At 34.0% G+C, this 19,214-nt stretch overlaps 1 protein-coding gene across 3 annotated transcripts in view; it reads left to right on the forward strand.

Annotated features, from left to right (window-relative positions):
* Nucleotides 1–19,214, forward strand: part of CCDC91 (coiled-coil domain containing 91) — a 173,765-nt gene that overhangs the window by 96,747 nt on the left and 57,804 nt on the right. For all 3 annotated transcript variants that reach the window (XM_009288497.2, XM_009288496.1, XM_009288498.1), the window contains exon 8: nucleotides 4,300–4,407. In XM_009288497.2, the coding sequence (XP_009286772.1) occupies nucleotides 4,300–4,407 (108 nt within the window). The remainder of the gene's footprint in view (nucleotides 1–4,299; nucleotides 4,408–19,214) is intronic.

Below are 19,214 nucleotides of genomic sequence, written 5' to 3' on the forward strand. Positions count from 1 at the left end.
TGAAGATGTCCCTGCCCACGGCAGGGGGGTTGGACTAGATGACCTTTAGAGGTCCCTTCCAACCCAAACTATTCTATGATTCTATGAAAGTGAATTATAACTGAACCAAACCTAGTAAAACAATGTCAGTGTAGACATTAATTCTTGGTTTTCCCAGTTAATGATTTTTTTGTCCAGTTTAGTAATGGTAAAAGTGTAACATGAGATACGGGGAAGAAGGAAATGTTAAAAGGCAATGTGTATATGTTTGTCTGATTACTTGGAGCTGTGGTGATATTTTTAATTTTCTTTTCAGGAGTCAGAGGGAAGATGTTACTATTCTTATTTTATTATACCTAAATATACTTTGATTATTTAGAACATAAGCCTTGTGAATTCCATCTTTGTCTGATTAGTGGAAAGGCATCAGTTCAAATGATGGTGTACTTATAACTATGGTTATGCAGCCACTATAGTGGCTGGGGGTTGTTTTTATTATATTCATGCATGGCTTTGTATTTGAATTTTAAGCAAACCTCTTTAAGTAGTTGTTTATCTAAGGTACCACAGTCCTTTAAACTGTTCCCTGATACAATGAGTTACATAAGGGGTTGGGAGGCAGAAGATTTTTGAAGAAGATTTTTTTGAAATTACAAATGGGAAAAGAAAATCTAGTAACTCTCTGAAAAAGATGACTGTTTATTTGGCTCTAGTAAAGACCTAAAAGGTGACCTCACTTTTGGTTAAAGGCAGATGTAGTTAGGGCTTGTGAAGTGTGTTGTGCTGAGGAAGGGGAGAAAAAAAAAAAGCCAAGAAGCAGGAAGGACTAGTTGATAAATGTAAAGAAATCCTGAAAATCTGAACCCACCACTTTCTCCATGACTATATCAAGTGTAGACTGAAGCAACAAATGTGATAGGAGTGTAGAAACAGATCCACATTGAGACTGACACCTCTTGCCATCACTGGTTGTTGGTACAGGATGACCCTTGCCGCCCTGTGTCAAGGAAGTTCATTGCACAATATATAGAAGGAGAAATGAATTACCAAGAGCACTGATTTTGAAATCCTACCCTTTGACTTCATGCAACAGATGCCATAGGCTACATTCTGCTGTCACCTTACTTGAAATTATTCAATGAGCTATTGAAAGGAGACTGCTTCAAGAATGCCAGCTTGATATTTGGTCAGTGGCCACAGATTTATGGAATGTCAGCCCACCAGGATAATTGTGTAATTAATTAAGGAAGAAAGTGGTGTTTCAGCAGTGATAAGTAGTTGCCCAGAATAGCAATTAGTCAAAAGACTTTTAATGTCATTGTACTGAAGGAAGTATGTAACTATAAGAGTTAGAGATGCCTATCAGCAGATAGCTAAATGTATGTTTTAGTTTAGTAAATTAATTAATTAGTAAATTAGGGTTTTTAATTAGTAATTTAAGTAGTTGACTATCTTGAAATTTGCAAAAGCTTTGGATGGATATCATGCATCTCTGCTGTATTTACTGTATCAAGAAACCTTAAATGATGTTTGTGATCAGACAAAGAAGAAAATTACATCATTTTTTAACTGTTTTCTTTTTACTTTTTTTTTAACAATCTTGGAAAGAAATAGTTTTATGACATCTCTATGTTCATATTTACTTTTTATCGTCAGCTGGAGCCAGGCAGATGTAGGATATAGGCAATGAACATAGTAGTGTCTTAGGCAACAACTGCATGTTAGATTAGAATTAAAGGAAATTGTCAAGTTATGCTTTTATTTTATTTTAAAAATTGTCTTATTTCTGATAATTTATTAAATATGGGACATGATTTCAATGATAAATGAAGAATAATGAAGGTCAATTTAAAGGCCAAGATACATTTGTCTGGTCATGCCAATTCTCTATGACACTTTTCTGTTCATACTTCAGAAGAGTAGACTTTGTTTTATAGAAGTGCCTTATTTGACAGTACTGACAATTAGGATCAGTCCTAAGCATAGAAATTTTCTCATGAGAATAAAATCATTCTACACTTTAAAATAAATTAGAGCTCAGCATTCTGTTTTGATTGTAAGCATATCTTAAAACCGTAAGGTTCTGAGAATCTTCAGATTCCTCTTGAAAGGGGAAATCTTATTTTTATAATAAGGAGTTATTGCTATTTCAGGGTATTATGTGGCATACCTCATCTTCTTTTAAGTGACTTGAAAAGATTTGGGCCTTGGCATAAATAATTTATTCTGTATTTTAAAGGCCTGTTTGACTGGCTGATCTGCTGCATCTCTCCATAGAAAATAAAGATTTTTGTCTGGAGATTTTTTTAATGGCACAACATGGAAGCTATCTCTGAAGTACTGTGCCACATAAGGGGATTTTTCTCTTTCTCCTTACTCGGCCAACTAGTGGAATAGTCAAATACAGGATCAATTCTGTGGTACTATTTAAACTATATTAGTAGTGTGTATGATAGAAAAGGAAGGCTTTTGTTTCTGAATGTGGAATTTTATGTATTTTCTAAAGAAAATAATAATAATAATTAAAAAAATTAAAAAGTTTAACAACCACTACATGCCATCCAATGAATAATAATCATTTCCTTGAAAACTGAAAGTTCTTTATACAAATTTAACAGTCGCCACTTAAGTTTGCATAATAAAGTGCATAAAGTGACTCAGTCCTTGGTGTGAGCAAGAAGCTATCTGAGAAATGTCATTGCAACTTAATGACCATTCTGTTACTGTTTTCCCTAAGATCAGAATTTGATTTCTTTTTTCTTTTGTGCCAGTTATATGAAACAATTCTTGTCACAAGAGTTTAGGCAAAAAAACCCCATATCCCAAAATACAGACTTATTTTTTGCCAATGATATGTGGCAATTCTAGTTTATACACAGTAGGATTTAGCATATAAAGTTTCACATACAGAAGTTATACTTCTTTGAGAGTTAAGTTTTCGTGATTGCCTGAATTTATATCAATGAAAGAACTAAATTTAGTTCAAAAGAAAATGGCTTTTATGAAAGTAAACTTATGGCAAGCTAAATTCCCTGCAAACACTAGTAAACGTATTCTTATGTGTTGATTAAAGTATATGTTAAGCACCATTTTTTTACCTTTTAGATCTTTCTGAACCTGTGCTGAAAACTACTACCATACTATAGTATTACTGAAAAACAACAATTTTGGCATAAGAGGCTAATCAGTGAAAAATCTGGAAAGGTAGTTCAAAAATTGTCAGAAGGTTGGGGTTTTTTTTATACATTTTAAAAGTATTCAAAATTGTATTTAGTGTGTGTGTGTTATGTTCCACGAAGTAAATATATCTCTAAAATAAAGATTGTGTGAAAGATGGGATTTTTTTTTTCTGTCTGCATTTGGGCCAAAGGTCTGTTTTCTATAAAACTTATGTCTGTTTTAACTTACACAGTAATTTCAACTACTTCACTATATTGATTACTAGTTAAAAATAGTTTGCTACGTCGTGTATAAATAGCCCAATGAATATTTGGAAAGCAATATAAATATTTTATAATATTACGGAAAAAGACTTGCATAGCATGAGTTAAGTAAATCCTGCGTTAAAATACCACCACTGTTTAAGGAAGCCTGAGTGTAATTCCTCAAATGGTAATTTGGTTTTTCACGTATCTTAAATTTTTTTTATTTCCTTATTTGCGTTCAGATGCTGGAAATTCTGCAGAGTTCAGTCAAGTGCATGTGAATACACGTGTGTGCATGCACGCGTGTGCACACACAGAGAACTCCTAATTTTATCACCTTTTTGTTACTGTCTTGGTACTTTGACTTTCCACGCTTTGACTTCCACTGCTTCACATTTGAGTGTGAACTTCCTGGGGGGGTGTTCTTTTATGTTTTAAATTACTCAGAATTTCCATCTGCTTTTACTTGACTTGTGGTTGTGAAGATCATGCTTGGCCCATGGGATCTTACACTGTGCCGAGAGGATGTGGAGTTTTGTCAGCCAGGGAAATATGTCTGGCTTTTTTTTTTTTTTTTTCTTCAGCAGCTTTCATATGCTTCTCTTCTTGTGTGGTCCCACTAAACTGAGTATATTTAACAGAAATACTCTCCCTCTCTATCTTCTGTGTGCTGCTCTCTTTTAAGCAGACTGTACAAGAAATCTGAGATCCAAAAAATTTTAGTCCTGACTGAAAACAAGGTAGTGTTACATAGAAAGGTACTTTAATAGTTGCACATTCCAAATTTATAACAACATTCCGCATTCTGGTTATACACAAGTATTAGTAGATCTGCAGTTACCAATAAACATCCCAGTTATATCTTTGTTGAATACTCTGTGCTTTCTTTTTGCAGGCACTGCTACAATCTACAGTTCAACAGCAAGAAGCAGCTATTGAAAAACAGTATATACTAGCAGTTGAAAAACATTCTCACAAATGTGAAGAACTTCTTAATGCTCAGGTATGGATGTGCACGTACAAAAATCTTCGTGATTTTCTTTTAGTTTCAGCTCTTTTCTGTTTGTAAAAATATTAATATATATGATCAGCAAAGAAAATATCAGTCTTTCACCTTGTGTGCTCAGCATAACAATAAACACAAGTATTTAAAAATGCAAAATAAATAATGACTCTTAATCTGTTGGGATCAAGGGTTTTATAACATTTAAACCTGCTTAGGACAGATTCAAAAAGAGTGTAGCACTGAGAAAAAGTCTCAGAGCAACTTAATACTTACTCCTTTAACAGCTGCCATTTTCTGTAGTCTTGGAGAAAACATACGGTTTTTTTTTAATTTATGTAGTTAAATGCAGGATTTGATTGTATGTGATTTGCACAAGGTTGTGGTCCATATTTTTGATGCAGCTTAGATGGTAGATGCAAATTTCTGTTGTCCAAACCTATTTTTATTTTATAGAAATCTTACATGAAAAAAAAACCCTAGCTATGAGGAATTACATAATATTCAGAAATATATATACATAAATAGGCCTGTATTGGCTCATTTAACATGACTTGAGTAAAAGTACACTGCATAGCAAGTATTTGGAATCACAGCAATTACTGATGAGTAAAAACCAGGTTTGTTTTTTGAAAATATCTTGGTTTGACTTAAGTGCAGCTCTTGAATCAAAATAATGATGAACATTAGTATATAAGCTTAAAAAAAAAAAGCTAATTTGTTAATAGCATCCTGAAGTTGTTTACATTGCAATTAACAGTATTAACAGTTATCTTTTAAGTACTGTTAGCAATAATTCTAGTAAAAATAAAAAGGATAATAGTTTGTTTATTTAATTTTCTTGGGGTATATTAGACCTAAGTACATCAAAAGTCCACTTGAAGTATTCCACCATTTCCAACAGTGTTTTATGACCATTTCACTGTTCTGACCATATCAATTAACGCTTAGTGCAAACATCTATTAAATATATAAGCATCTGTATAAACAGTATGAAGGGAAGATGTGATAGTTTGGAGAAACCGATTCCATCGTGAATGAGGAGTTTATTGCACAGAACTACAGTTATTTAATGATTACCATAAAGCTCTGCCTAAAAAGCAAGTAAAAATGAATTTTAAGAAAATATTTTGTGTTTCTGAAATGAGCATATTGTTTACTGACTTGATATCACTTTCTGAATGTTAAAAAAGGGTGAATGTCATGAAATCTGGAAGAATTATAGGAAGATTTTTTGAGGGTGTACTTACAGATTGAGCAAAAATACTGCTCCCATGATGTGTTACATTTGCATCGCAAACAAAAAGGTGGGGACAGAAATGTGAAAACATGTTCAAGAGGTTCAGATTTACCTGGGGAGAACCCGACAATGTAAGGGACCTATTCTTGGTGGTAAGACAGGAGACTATTTATGACATAACACAGGTGCCCAGTTCACATCATGTCTACATTTAACACAATTTAACACCCCCTTTGGATCCCAGAAAAGGTTTACATTTTGTTCACAAACTTCCAAGTCATTTCTCATTCAACTCAATCAAGGTTTACCACCTTTAATTGCAATATAAAACTGGGCTTTTGAAGCCTAATCAAGTAGACAAGTGTGAGTGCTTATGGTAGAACTACCAGGTTTAATAAAATAGGATTTATACTGGCAAATTTTGTTGACTCATAAATCTCTGCTGGAAGAGATCTGAGAAATGTGTAGTATGTTTTTATTCTTTTTTAATACATCTGTTCTTAAATGTATGCTTTGGTGTTTGTTTTAACATTTGTTTTTGTTCAAATGATTTTGTTCTGTGCTAACAGTTAAGATTGCTGAAATGATTACTAATGATTATACACCAAGTTGATTAATATTCTATGTTATGGGATTGTACATGCATATCCACCTTTACATGGAGAGTTATGAGTATCTGTATCACTGTAAAGAATTTTTTTGGTGCAGCAGTAATCACACAGTGCAAGTATGTTCTATACACAAACATAGCTGCTTTTTTTTTTTTTTGTTCCCTACTAATATTCTTGCCTTACAAGCAGTATTTTACCTTCAAACTTTTAAGCCCACATAAAACTTTGTCAACCCACATAACTTTTTGTCCTCATTTGCCATTCCTTCTAAATTTTCTGCTGTTTTATTTCCAGTTCCACAAAATAAAGATTATCTCATGTAATAACTCCTTCCTCATGCTTTCTCCTAATCCCATTTTCCCCCTAAAATTTAGGGGGAAATGTCTCTTTGAGAAGGACTAAAGGCTGTTTTTCTCTGCTTGTCTTTAACCTATTGTTAAGAGTTTATCTAAGTTTCTGATTTTGAAGCTGTATTTTATCATGGTGGTGTGCCTGTGATGGAGATGCATGTTAAAAGTCTGTCTAGAGAGGTACCATGCTGCTGATACAGTCAGTGTACAAGGCTGTATCTTCCTGGATAGGGGAAGATGTGAAAGGCCTAGTTCTATGGTTTTATCTCAGTTTCCTGCTGGACAAATTTCTGCAATTCATCTTTGATCATTACGCGTGAGGTTTTTCAGCATACTGGCTAGCTATAGGTAACATCATCATCATCTACAGGAGGGAACCATCAGCCCATCAACACAAATTGTCTTAAGTTCTGTAACTTGTTTCAGGTCTGTCAGCTGTCTTTTCACTGTACTCTTCTACTAGATCTAACTCCTTAGGTCTGTGGTTTAGAACATTGCTAAAATTGCAGAAACTTCTCCAAAGTAAAATTCTGAGCAGTTTTCTGTTTTGGCCCTTCTGACAGATGCCTTCCCCACTGATCCTAAAGTAAGAATGTTCTGGTCTATTTTCTGGTTTAGTTTCATCTGCTTGAAGTTCAATATACTCTCTGACATACTATACTGAACTGCCTTTCAGTGAAGTCTCCCTCTGTCTTAATCGTTATCACTATCCATTGCTCTTTAAACAAACACTTGAGAGATGAGCTGGCGGTATCAGTTACTATTCAGTTACTGTCCACAGATGCCAGGTATTTCTATATCTACCCTTTTCTTACTCCATTAACGTCACTTGTCTTGAATATCCAATCTCGAATGTCCCCTAGGTCTGGAGCTTATGGGTCCCCTTCCCCCTTTCCTGGAATGTGTTGAAAGGACCAGTTCCCTCGAAGAAATTGATGATCACTGTAATGGACAGTCTCTAGGGCTGCTGTTTTTTTCAAGGAAACACACTCTCATATCAACATTTCAAAAAGCAAACCAGGCATTTTCATGGCATATTCAGGGGCACCAGGGTCATGGTGCCCTTCATCAATGAACAGGACAATGAGAACTCTTCTCCTCTATGCCAGGAATCAGTCATGTCATATAGTGAATATTTAGGAAAGCAATGCATGTCAGTTGTAAATTTCTAGCATTTGATGATATTGGAGAAGATGTCATTGGAAAACACGTCAGTTTTTTTACAAGTTGGAAAATCACATATTTCATCCTTTTTCTGAGACACAAACGTATTTGTTTGTGTCCTGAAAATGAACACCAACTTTGATTTTGTGTTTTAACTCATGCTCTATGAAAATACATACTGAAAAACACGATCAACAAACTTTTGAATAGAAATTTTTAATACTCAGAAAAAGAAGGCACATATAACAGCAAGTTAATAAAAGTGCTTCAGTATATCAGGTATTGTGGTCAGTGCTAGAAGTGAGATGCCACATGGGTAGAACAATATGTATCTTGTAAAGTATGAATATTAAAAACAGAAACAAACAAAAAACCCCAAACAAAACCCAAAACCAAACCAGACATCTGACTGTAAAATTTATCTCTCTGAGATTACTGACAAATTTAGATCATAGTTCTACCTTCTTTAGTAAGTGCTAGCAATCTCTTATGACATGAGGCATGGAAAAGGTCTACAGGCTATGTATACTTTGATTTTTAGTGGGAAAGAGCAGCAGTTTTTTATATATATGTAATTTAAGTTCATTAAATAGATCTCATATTTATGGAGAAATATGGTTTCGTCACTGAGACTTTGTAACTAAGCAATTGCCTGGGCTGGATCCTGGATGCAGCTAGCAGAGGCAGGTATCACTGGCAATATTATGCTGTTCCATACTTCATATGTGGAATAGAGTGTCTTTCAGCTTTCCCTGTTTTCCAGTGTTTGAATAGAAGTAGTCTGTTCAAACACCAAAGTAGGTTTTTCTTCTGAACATAGAGAAGACATAGAGACTGAGTAACTTTAAAAAGCACGGACCATAAAAGGCACCGTAAAAAGATGGAGTAAGTAAACATCTATTATTTAAAAGTATTTACTATGTAGGACTAGGATGTTCTAAGGAATTTTCTCATTAAGGTTGCTGGACCATGAGCATGACAATGTAAAAGGAATGACCTGTTTTCACTGGAAGCCCTAGAAATGATGATGTATCAGAAATTTCTCTCACTATGCAAAGTAGATGGTGTTAAAAATGTAAACTATATTGAGGTTGATTTTTATATTCTTTTTAAAACAGTCAGTGATCTGTGTATTAAGGTAAAATAAAATCTTAAATACCTGCAGCAAATCACTTCTCATTTATGAGAAATCATTTTCCCTCTATTTATTTATCTTGCACTTTTTGTTTCCTTACCTTGATGGGTCTCCTTCCTCACTGTCTTCTAAGCAGTGTGACACAGGCATTCTTGGATGGGGAGGGATTAAAGTATGTGTGAAGTGAGGCTCAGATCACGCATTTCCATCTCTAAACTATGACTTGACAATATTCCTCCTTTTCTCTATGTCTTCCTGAGGAAACAGTATCAATCAAGGAGATACAACTGGACATTCTGCGTAGTGTTTTCATGCTTGGATGTAGTTAAGGGGAAATATTTTACTGTGGTCCTTTTAATTTTTTAATTTTGTTAGTCTGCATATTTTCCATTTTGATTCACGTAAAAGAAGAATAAAGACAGACAAGGGATAGAAGTCTTTAATTCTATAGTTCAGTTGCATCCATATTCCTTTCCTGGGCTGGACTTCTTTTCTTCTACTCAGTAAACCCTTAAGGATGTGCCTTAAGGATGTGTGGCCTGCAGTTTTCCTTGGTATAGAGTATATTATGTTGAATTTTTTTCCATAGTTTAAGAAGCCAAAGGAGCTGCTAGTATAATTGCAGAGGCAGAACAGTACTGGAAGTGTCACACAGAAAGGAAAGAACTCTGTTAAATGCTTCCTCTGCACTTTTGCATATTGATATTTTTCGTGATGATTTTATGTGAAGCTATGAAACAAATTTCACATTTGTAGATGCAACAACATTTAAGATAAGTAGAGTTAGCCCCATGTCCTTAATTCTTTTTCCACTCTATCATGATGTTGGCTGTCATTTGCATGGCATAGTAGTTCAAAATCTGTTGGATGGTGCATGGAATCTTGTGCCCTTTTTTTGAGACACGCTCAGAAAAGTACTGGTTTATCTTCAATTTGAAAACAATTTGCTGAAAGGTCAGTCAGAATAAAAGTTCCATTTGCTAGAACTCAGTTTTTTGAAGTGTACGATGCTTCCAAGAACAGCTTGTGGACAAGCAGAAGACTGGTGTGACAATAGTAATGAGCTGCTGGAATGTGATAGATACCTTACCTTCTCCAGTATTTGGATGATGCATTTTGATGTGTTTTGCATAGCCTTCTGTGAAAAGTACCAGTAAGTCCCCCGACAATTCCTAAAATGTCAAATGTAAAAAGTACTTGTCTTGTATAGCAAGTGACTGTTTGCCAGAGAAAATGTTTTATTTCACTCAGCAACTTAGTTCCACAGTCAGGAAGTATAATTTTCTATTATTTCAAATCTTGTTTTTATATCTACTCATAATGTGCAGCATGTTTATATAATAATGTTTATTCTGTGAACTTTGATTTTTTTTTTTTTTTCCCCTCTTGTAAACAAAAGAGTTTCTATGTTTCTCCCATCTAATGGTAGTACTTGAGAAATGTATTTCATGCCTGATCTTGAAGGGAGCATATGCAAACTAGATTCTTAGAGAATTTTGAATATTTGCATTTTTAGGAGACATTAGCCAATTTTTGTGGTGAGAGTAGTAGGTACTTGAATAATCCTGAAGACTTGCAGACTGAAAAAATGAAGGATGCGGTGGACATAACCTTTCTGGTTCATTAATTCCAACTGTGATAGGTTTGGAAATTCTTGAGAGTATTTATCATGTCCCCTTCTTTGGGCATTTCATCTCAGTTCTCAGAAGTCTTGCAGTTTGCTGCTGTGGGAATAATAATTGTTTATTCATTCCCTCCAAAATGAAGTACTTCCTATCAGTCATTCCCATTACGTTTTCATCTAATTGACTTTGCACCTAACCTCTTATCCTTAAACATAGTTCATCTAGATGTGTCTTTTCAGGTCTGCCGCTCTTCTGCCAAAAGCAAAGTTAGACTTTCTCAGAACTTCTTTATTCTCTGATAGTTCCTGATTATGTAAAGGGGGAAAAAAGTATTTATTAGAATCCTGTTGTCAATTTGAGTCATTTATTCCTAAATTCATAATACTTCCATGATTTCTGCGTATATAGAGCGAATTAGAGTGAAAAGATCAAGAATTGGCTATTCCTGTGCTGGGAAGGCTTTTTTTGGTTTGGTTGTGTTTTTTGTTTTAGTTGGGTTTTTTTTTTTTTCCTTAAATCCTCAAAAAGTTTGATTTATCCTCACTCTGTGTTTTGGTTTTGTATGTGTTGACTTTGTATTGAGTATTGCTTAGTATTTACCTCCCAAAGTAAAAGTTACATTGCTAAAATCCAAAGGCATATCTATTTTTTGAAAAAATGTAAATCCTTACCAGAGTCTTCTAATTTCATTTGAATCTGCCCACTATTGCAAGCTAGTTAAAGGATGATTTTGCAGTCCCTTTGCACTGTTAATTCAGCCAGGATACTTTCAGAGTCTCAACCAAAAATCTTATTTGGAAATTGCATTTGCTTCCTTGGATTTGTCAAGTTCCACTTGAGAGAAGCTCTTTACTATGATTTTTGCTTTCTGCCTTTTGCTTATATAGCAAGTTTCCTTAAAATTTTCATTACTTGTTATGAATTTATATCATCAACTCTTGTCAATACTGAACAACTAGGTAATATTTTTAAATAGGTAAATGATTTTTCTCCTCAGTTATTTTTCTGTCAGCTATTATTGAAAAATGATTTGTTTTTTCCCCCTCCGTTTTGCTATCTTCTCTTACTGAACAATTTGCTGTTTATATTGCTCATATTTTAGGAGTTCATTTCCTTTTATTTTTCCTGATAGATGGAGCAATTCTGTGAGAACTCATACAGGCTGGGGAAAGGGTTTTCTGTATCCTTAGAACCTCAAAGTTTGTGGGTTTTTTAATAGTCTCTATTACTATGTATGCTTTCTGAGAAAAGTATTTTCATTATTAGGTGACTTTGTATAGCTGCTTACTTTATTTGTAAAAACAATAAAGCACGTATGCAGCAAAATGTTTTAAGCTTAATTTCAGCCTCTGATGTGCCTCAAATTATACAGTTTACATACTGTCTGTATACTGCTGAGTGGAACCCTGAGTACGAGTATAGGCTTAGTTATTTTATTACCATATTATAATTTTTCTTTATTTTCATTGTTTTAACTTTTCTGGATTAATAATGTTTTGCTGATTCCTGAGCTTTCTCTTAGAAAAGTTTTGCTGCTTTGTTAGCCACTTGGACTTCAAACTGGCAAAAAGATACACTTCAACCATGCAGTAATAAGTTATAATTTGAGGAAGTGGAAATATGTAACAGATGTTGGAATTCTTCAGACAGATTTTCCACCTTGTGCTGCCAAACACTCAGATGCCACAGATAGTGAGGACAGTGTAGGAAACCAGTTACGATTACCAGATCTTGTCATTTGACTTGGGCATAGTTTAGCAGTGGTGAAGAAAAGGTGCATTATAAAAGAATATGCTGTTAAATATAGCCAGCCTTTCTACAGGAGCAGAAAACTATTATTTGTGTTTTAATGATTGCCTTTTTCCTCAGGTTAGTATTTTGTATAGGATGTAGAAATGGACATATTTTGATAACACTACAAAATTATGATGCTATAATTGTGTGTTTTTGCTATGTCATCTCCCTCTCACATAGAGATAATGTTTCCCACAACCTGTGTTATTTCTTCCTACTGTTAGATTCCTTTATGAGAGACAGAAATAAAAGTAGAACTTTGTGGGTTAAGAAGATTTCTTGTTAAAATAGGTGAACAAATTTGAATTGGTGAATTCTTAAAAAGCCCAATCCAGTCGTTTTTTTTTCCTGCTGATGAATGAAGTACTGAAACATTTGATAAATGCTTCTGAAGAGAATTTTTCCCAAATCTCGAGGGACAGGGATTGTTCTATGTCCATATGTAATGAAGGTAGGAAAAAAAAATATGTTGGAGATGAGAGATAAACTCTTATTATGCCTGCGTTTCTTCTGTTAAGCTACTAACTACAATGCAGTTTCACTAGATTAAAAAATTCAGTAGATTTTTGTTACAAGAAAAATTGGTCATTCACTAAGGGTGAATTAGACATACATATGTCTTAATATACTGTTTTTCAGAACGATGCCATTAAAAGAAGGTTCCAAGTGTCATTTCATTAGTGCGTGAAAATAGTTTCCTCAGACAGAAGATCTCTGAAAGTGTGAAATACTATTTTGTTGCAGTGATACTACAAATAATGCAAGCTTTTTTTTCTGTTTAGTGTTAGGATATTAATATTAACTTTGGTTGTTCTGTGATGTTGTTTGCTGTTTTGTTTTTGAATTATTATCTGACTACTTTTACATAAGCTATGAATAGCAGTTAACAAAATGAATTTATCCATACTGAATTTGGTGATCTGTGCATGATGATTTACTCAATATTGTGAAGGAGCCAACGTGCAGAAACATAAATTTGGTGCCTATTAGTTATAGCAAAAGAACTGCATCCTCATTTGTGGATGAAATCCTGTACTCGTTTCCTTTTAAATGAAACAGTACAGGGCCCAGGAAGAAACCATCTATATTTTTAAAAAGCATTTCAGTTCATGGAAGACACCCTATTTTCCATTTTTCTTTAAATTTGCAGTTTAGGATTAATAGGAATATGCAAGGAATTATAACTGTACTAAATGAGCATTCATTATTAATAGCTTTAATACAGTGTTTCAGCTGTAAAATAGCTCATATCCTGCATTATTTCATTCAATACATGAATTATTATAATATATACTATGTAATCCTTCAAAAGATGTTTACCTGAAAGAAAAGTGTCATGATTCCTCAGAAATAAATTTAATATATAAAAATAACAAAAAAGACTGACTAGTTGCTATTGTGATTAAACCTGTTTACAATGTCTTCTGTGACTCACATTCCAGCAAAAAAAGAAAGACTTTTTTGATTTCTTTTTTACAGGAATCAAGAAAAACCACAGGACCTCTGTATTTATATTTGAATCTACATCAAACGATTTTCATTTGGAATGATTGCCTAGAGAACTTCTTGCAGGGAGGAAAACATTATAACCTATTTTTGAATGCCTTTTGTTTTAAGTTGATTTTCAGAAGACTCTTCTTGACCCTCTCTTGCTGCTTTCCAGAGAGTAGGGTAGAAACACTAGTATTTCTCTCCACTTTGGAATAGCACTTTTCTTAAAAAGTTTTGGTTTTTTCTTTTATTGGAAAACACTTTCTTGTGTCTCACTGGGCCATCATGTCCCACTACAATTTGCTCTTCAGAATTTTTATACATCAGAATTTTGCACTCAACCCTATAGTCCCTGCCTAAGGAATAAAAGGAAGCAAATTACGGCTTTGTCAGAGGGCTAGGTAAGGGTGCTGGGCTATGGAAATTGGTTTAGGCAAAGTGATGCGTTAGAGCTATACTATTTGTTGCACCTAAGCTAAAGGTTTTTAGATCTGGCTGAGTATCTCTGCGTAGTGTCCTACAGTCTGCTGTGCCTTATACATCACATGCACAATGTGGGTGTTCAGCCTAGTAAACTTACGCTGGCTGAAAACGTCCTTGTTGCACTAAACTGGAGTTTTCACTGAGCTTTATTTTGGCCTCATGCTGATTCATTCACCATGTTTCCAGTTCAGGACAATTTTTTTTTTTTAAGATTATCTGTAGCCATAACTTTTCATCTATGTCCATTTTAGCATTTTAGTCCAGAGTGTCAGTAAGATATATTTGTTTAATAACAGCTGGATAATTGGATTCAAAGCTCCAACATGTTTAGAATTTTCCTACCTGTTTTCTGGTTCTTAGATTGTTGATTAACAAAGGAAAAAACTCACTTCAACTTCCATTTAGAAACTTCATGGATACTGTCTTATAGTCTACACAGGTTAGGTGCTTTTTTCCCAAACGTGAGGCTCCATAAGTAGGTCTCCATCATAACTTTCACAGGAAAACTGGAATAGACTTGATTATTTTTCATAGGACTGTTAGGTCTGATGAACTCATTAGCCTACTTACAGGAGACTGATCACTCTTTCTTGAAGACTTCTATTAGGTTTACTTGTTGAAGTATGGGCAATATCCTCCTGACAGGTACAATTACCAGGAGACCTCCAACTTTGATGTCCGGATGAGCCTAAGAGAAAGTAGCCTCTACAATGCTTGGGAATCAAAATTCTGTGTTTAGATAGCTCAGAGTGGTGCCTTAAGTCTTAGTGCTCTTCCTTTATTCCTTTAATACTGTCTAACAGAGAGAGGAACATGTTCATAATTCTTACCTGTGGAAACTAGAAATGCTGAATGAGATTCATTCAACTCACATCTTTTCTATAGCTTTTATTTATGTTAAGAAGAGGAGGGGGTTATGGGATAAGTTTGCTTACGTGTAGGGCTTTAACTCCACATATATGATCTTTAATTCAGCAATGTTCTGTATTGTTAAGAGACCTTTGCTATAGTTGAACAAAAATCTACAAGCCAAGTAAATGAACCTAAAACATCCTGTTATTTCCTGTTAGCTAAAAATACAAGAGCACTTGAAAGTTCTCAAATGTGTAAGTGCTGAAGTGAAACTGTCACCTTTTATATGTTTTTAACCTTCAACTCCCTTTAATAACTTCATCTGAAAGACTGACTGAGGAAGCACTGACTGTATATAAATTTCATCGTGGCCATTTAGTACCACAGTCCAAAGTCATTCTGCATACATCTAGAAAATTAATGTACCTAATGCTTGTATACAATAACTTCTACTTAGAAGGTATATGGATTATTTCAAAATCTGAAGTACAAAGCGAGTTGCCCTAATTTAAAGACTAGTTCCAGAGGGGTTACAATAGCTTGCTGTGCAGAGACATTTAAACTAACAGCTTGGAATTCTATTCATACAATCATTAATCATTTCCTTTGCATTACTGCTTTTTTCAAAGTCTGTCAGAATGCTGTCATTATACAGAAATAGCTAAAATTCCTTGATCGCTGTCAGAAGAGGGAATGCACAGAAACCTTTACTGTCCATAACTTCCCACATTTTCTGCTCAAGTGTTATGCATAACCTAGGTACCCGAATATGCCTTGAAAGATCTGTGCTTCTGTAAAAAGGAATTCAGATGACAAGGTGGTGCGTTCTTTTCTATAAAATGGATTAATAATACCACTGAGCTCACTTTACATCATTTTAATAAGCACAGCTTTCAAGGAGATTCCATGGCTCTGTATGAGGGTTAATACTACTGTGGGGCACAGTACTGTGAAAAAAATGAAAGATCTTGATTAAATTGCTTATTATTTACATGCAGAATGGAAGCTTTCATCCTTTTTGTTTTATCTATGCTAACTATGCAATATGGGTTTTCTGGACTCAGGACCTGTTTCAGGGAGAAGCAGTTCACATTATTTTATTCTTCTTTGTCTATTTCCAGTTACTTATTTCTTTTCATATAATTTATGTAATTTAATAGCTGAGGTACGTTTCTCTCTGAAAAAGAAAACTATTTGGCCAAATACAAATTCTGAAGCCAAATAAACAGTTCTTCAAGGTATTTCTCTAGGACTAGTACAAGAGAATTTGCTTTACTGGGTTGTATGGACAGCTGTTGCAACATTTGTGATGATATATGAACTTTTGGAAGTTCAGATATGAAGGTAACCATTTATGGAACGATTATTCCACATGAATAAACATTTACATTATAATAGGAAAGGACATGCCAAGCTATTCACAAAAGGCCTACAATCTTGAAAGTATAAATTTTACGTTTCCATGAGAAATGGGGATGCTATGTAATATAAAAGAAGTTGCTTTGAAATATGCCAAAAATCATTGAAAGCATTCTAAATGTGCTCACAAAGTTACCTCTAGTATCTTGAAAAATAGGAACTAGTGTGTTTTAATACAGAGATACAATTCTTAGTACAGTTCTTACTGAATTTCTGTGAATTCCATAAAACTCAAAATGTAATGCCATCTAGATTTTCTAATCTACTAAGGAAATAGGAGATCCTAAGCTCAATTAAAGTGATCATACTGCAAATGGCAGTCACAGCAGCCTTCATTTTAATGGTAATTGTTTACTCATTAGGCAACCTTTTCTGTAGTTAAAGTGGCAAGCAAAAGCAGTATATTGTATTTTAAAGATTTCCCTTTATGCTTCCACAAGAAGCAAACTGATTTATTTTACACTGCTGTCTATATTTCCATTTCTTTGGTATGCTGTATCTCCATGGAATTGATTGAATTTGACAGATACGTCCAGGTGTTGTTAAACTCCTTATTACTGTAACAACCAGCTGGAGTAACATTTTCTTGTTTTATACAGAGTTGATCTCTGGATTTAGTTGGTCACTCTTCTCTGCAGTGAAGGAGATACATTTTTCACTTCAGAGGTGTATTAAAGATCAGAACTTTTCAGGTTTCTCTATTGTAAAAAAGTTTTGGTCCCAATATCTCTATTTTTCAGGATTGTAGGTCTACCACAGGTTTATGAAAAGTAGACTGCTGAGTAATGAGGTTGGGGTCATGCGGAAGGCTGTAGTCATGAAAGTATTTAATCTGCAGGGAAAACAGACATTAGTTGTCTCCATTGGCCATGTATACATGTTCTATATTGTATTAATGCAAATGTCTGCATTATTTCAGGACTTCCAGATTGGGCTTGAATGTTTTCTTACACATATATGTAAAATAAAATTTCTAAAACTGCCCTGAAGTTTAAAGGCTGAAAATTGTAGTCACATGGGGAATGTTGTAACATACATCTGGTAGCTGGCCCATTATGGCAACTTGAAATATGCATACACAGTCTTCATATCTAACCTAGAAATCTGATGGTCACAGTCAAACTGGAATTAAATGCCTGCAAGTTTTACACTAAAAATTCTAATCTTGCTGAACAAGCTGACTGCCATTCTAATGTAGGTGTCTTAAAGATAGATGTGATTTTCTTTAATGAGCTCTCCGTAGAAAGTCTCTTGCTGATTCTTGACTGAAGCAAATAAAGTTTCAGTCTTTCAATTAATATTAGTAAACGTTGATTTGTGGCATATGTCTGATAAAATATTTGCATATGTTTGTCTTCTGTTGTGTCATTCTTTCAAATAAAAGTGAAATTACAGATTTGTAGTCTGTGCAGTCAAGTGAAGAGTCATGGAGATCATTTAACTAATAAAATCCATTTATTGTTTCACCTTTGAGTTACTGGGAAAAAATAATTTCGATAAGTGCCCTGATAGTTAAAGCTCATGTCTTAAAATACTGACTCCACGAGAAAAGTTAGTTACACATCATTAAGTATATCCATGATGTGAATTTCACCACTCCTTCCACAGGTGTTTTCCATTAGAATATGTCTGCTCCATTCAGCCCTATTTTAAGTAAATTCACAAGGAAATGCCTCTTTACATGTTTATCCTGGAAGGGCAGATAGGTGTTTTATTTTAAAATGCAGTCTAGAAGTTTTCTATTCTATTCTTCAAATGAAAAAATATTTTTCAGAACATAGTATTGCAGTTTGGTAATGTATTTCTAGCTGCCATTAGAGACATAATATTCATGAAATGGAAATGACTGTTTCTTAGAAATGCTGGTGAAAGGGGTATTTGCCTGCATAAGTGTTTGTGTATAAAATTGTGTGTTCATGATACACACTTTTATTAATATAAAACTCTACTGTTACACTTTCCTTTTGGTGATCTTGTAAAATATTATTATGGATATATGGATAGTATACTTTAAGGTTATAAGATATCATCTCTTAAATAACATGTAAAAAAGTGGGGTTTTTTTGCTAGCAATTATCTCATGACAAATATCCGACATCAATAATTTCCAGTAATAATTTTTAGTTTTGGAAAACAGCTTAGCTCTTATAGACAAAACCCACATCTTTGAAATGCTTTACTTGGTTTAGTGAAAAACAGATAAATGGGTTGTTATTAAGAACAGTTGACAGATTATACATCTATGTATAGACTACTTGGCCACTTTATTTCAGTGTTCATTTTCTCCCTGAAAAAATGTTTTGGATTACAAGAAAATTAGAAGAAAGACGCATTCTCTTTTGCTCTCATTTCCTGGCTTTCAAAGTTCATGGTATCACAAATGATTGAAAAAAAAAACCTATTTGTCTTCTGCCCTCTATATGTATAACTGAGAGGTAGTGCAAGCATAACTTAAAATCTGCAGCTGTTTAAATTAAATGTTTAAAGTGTGGTGTTGCTTAGATCATCTTTATAAATTTTGTAAGTGTTGCCTTTATATAGTGATTTTTTTTTTTCAACTTCTTTCCTAATAGTCTTCAGACTGAGAGGAAAAATTAGATAATCAGGAAGCTAAACATTTATTGTAATTTTTTTTTCATGACA

Source organism: Aptenodytes forsteri, unplaced genomic scaffold (genome assembly GCF_000699145.1).
Source record: "Aptenodytes forsteri isolate BGI_AS27 unplaced genomic scaffold, ASM69914v1 Scaffold73, whole genome shotgun sequence".
In the NCBI taxonomy this organism is placed as follows: domain Eukaryota; kingdom Metazoa; phylum Chordata; class Aves; order Sphenisciformes; family Spheniscidae; genus Aptenodytes; species Aptenodytes forsteri.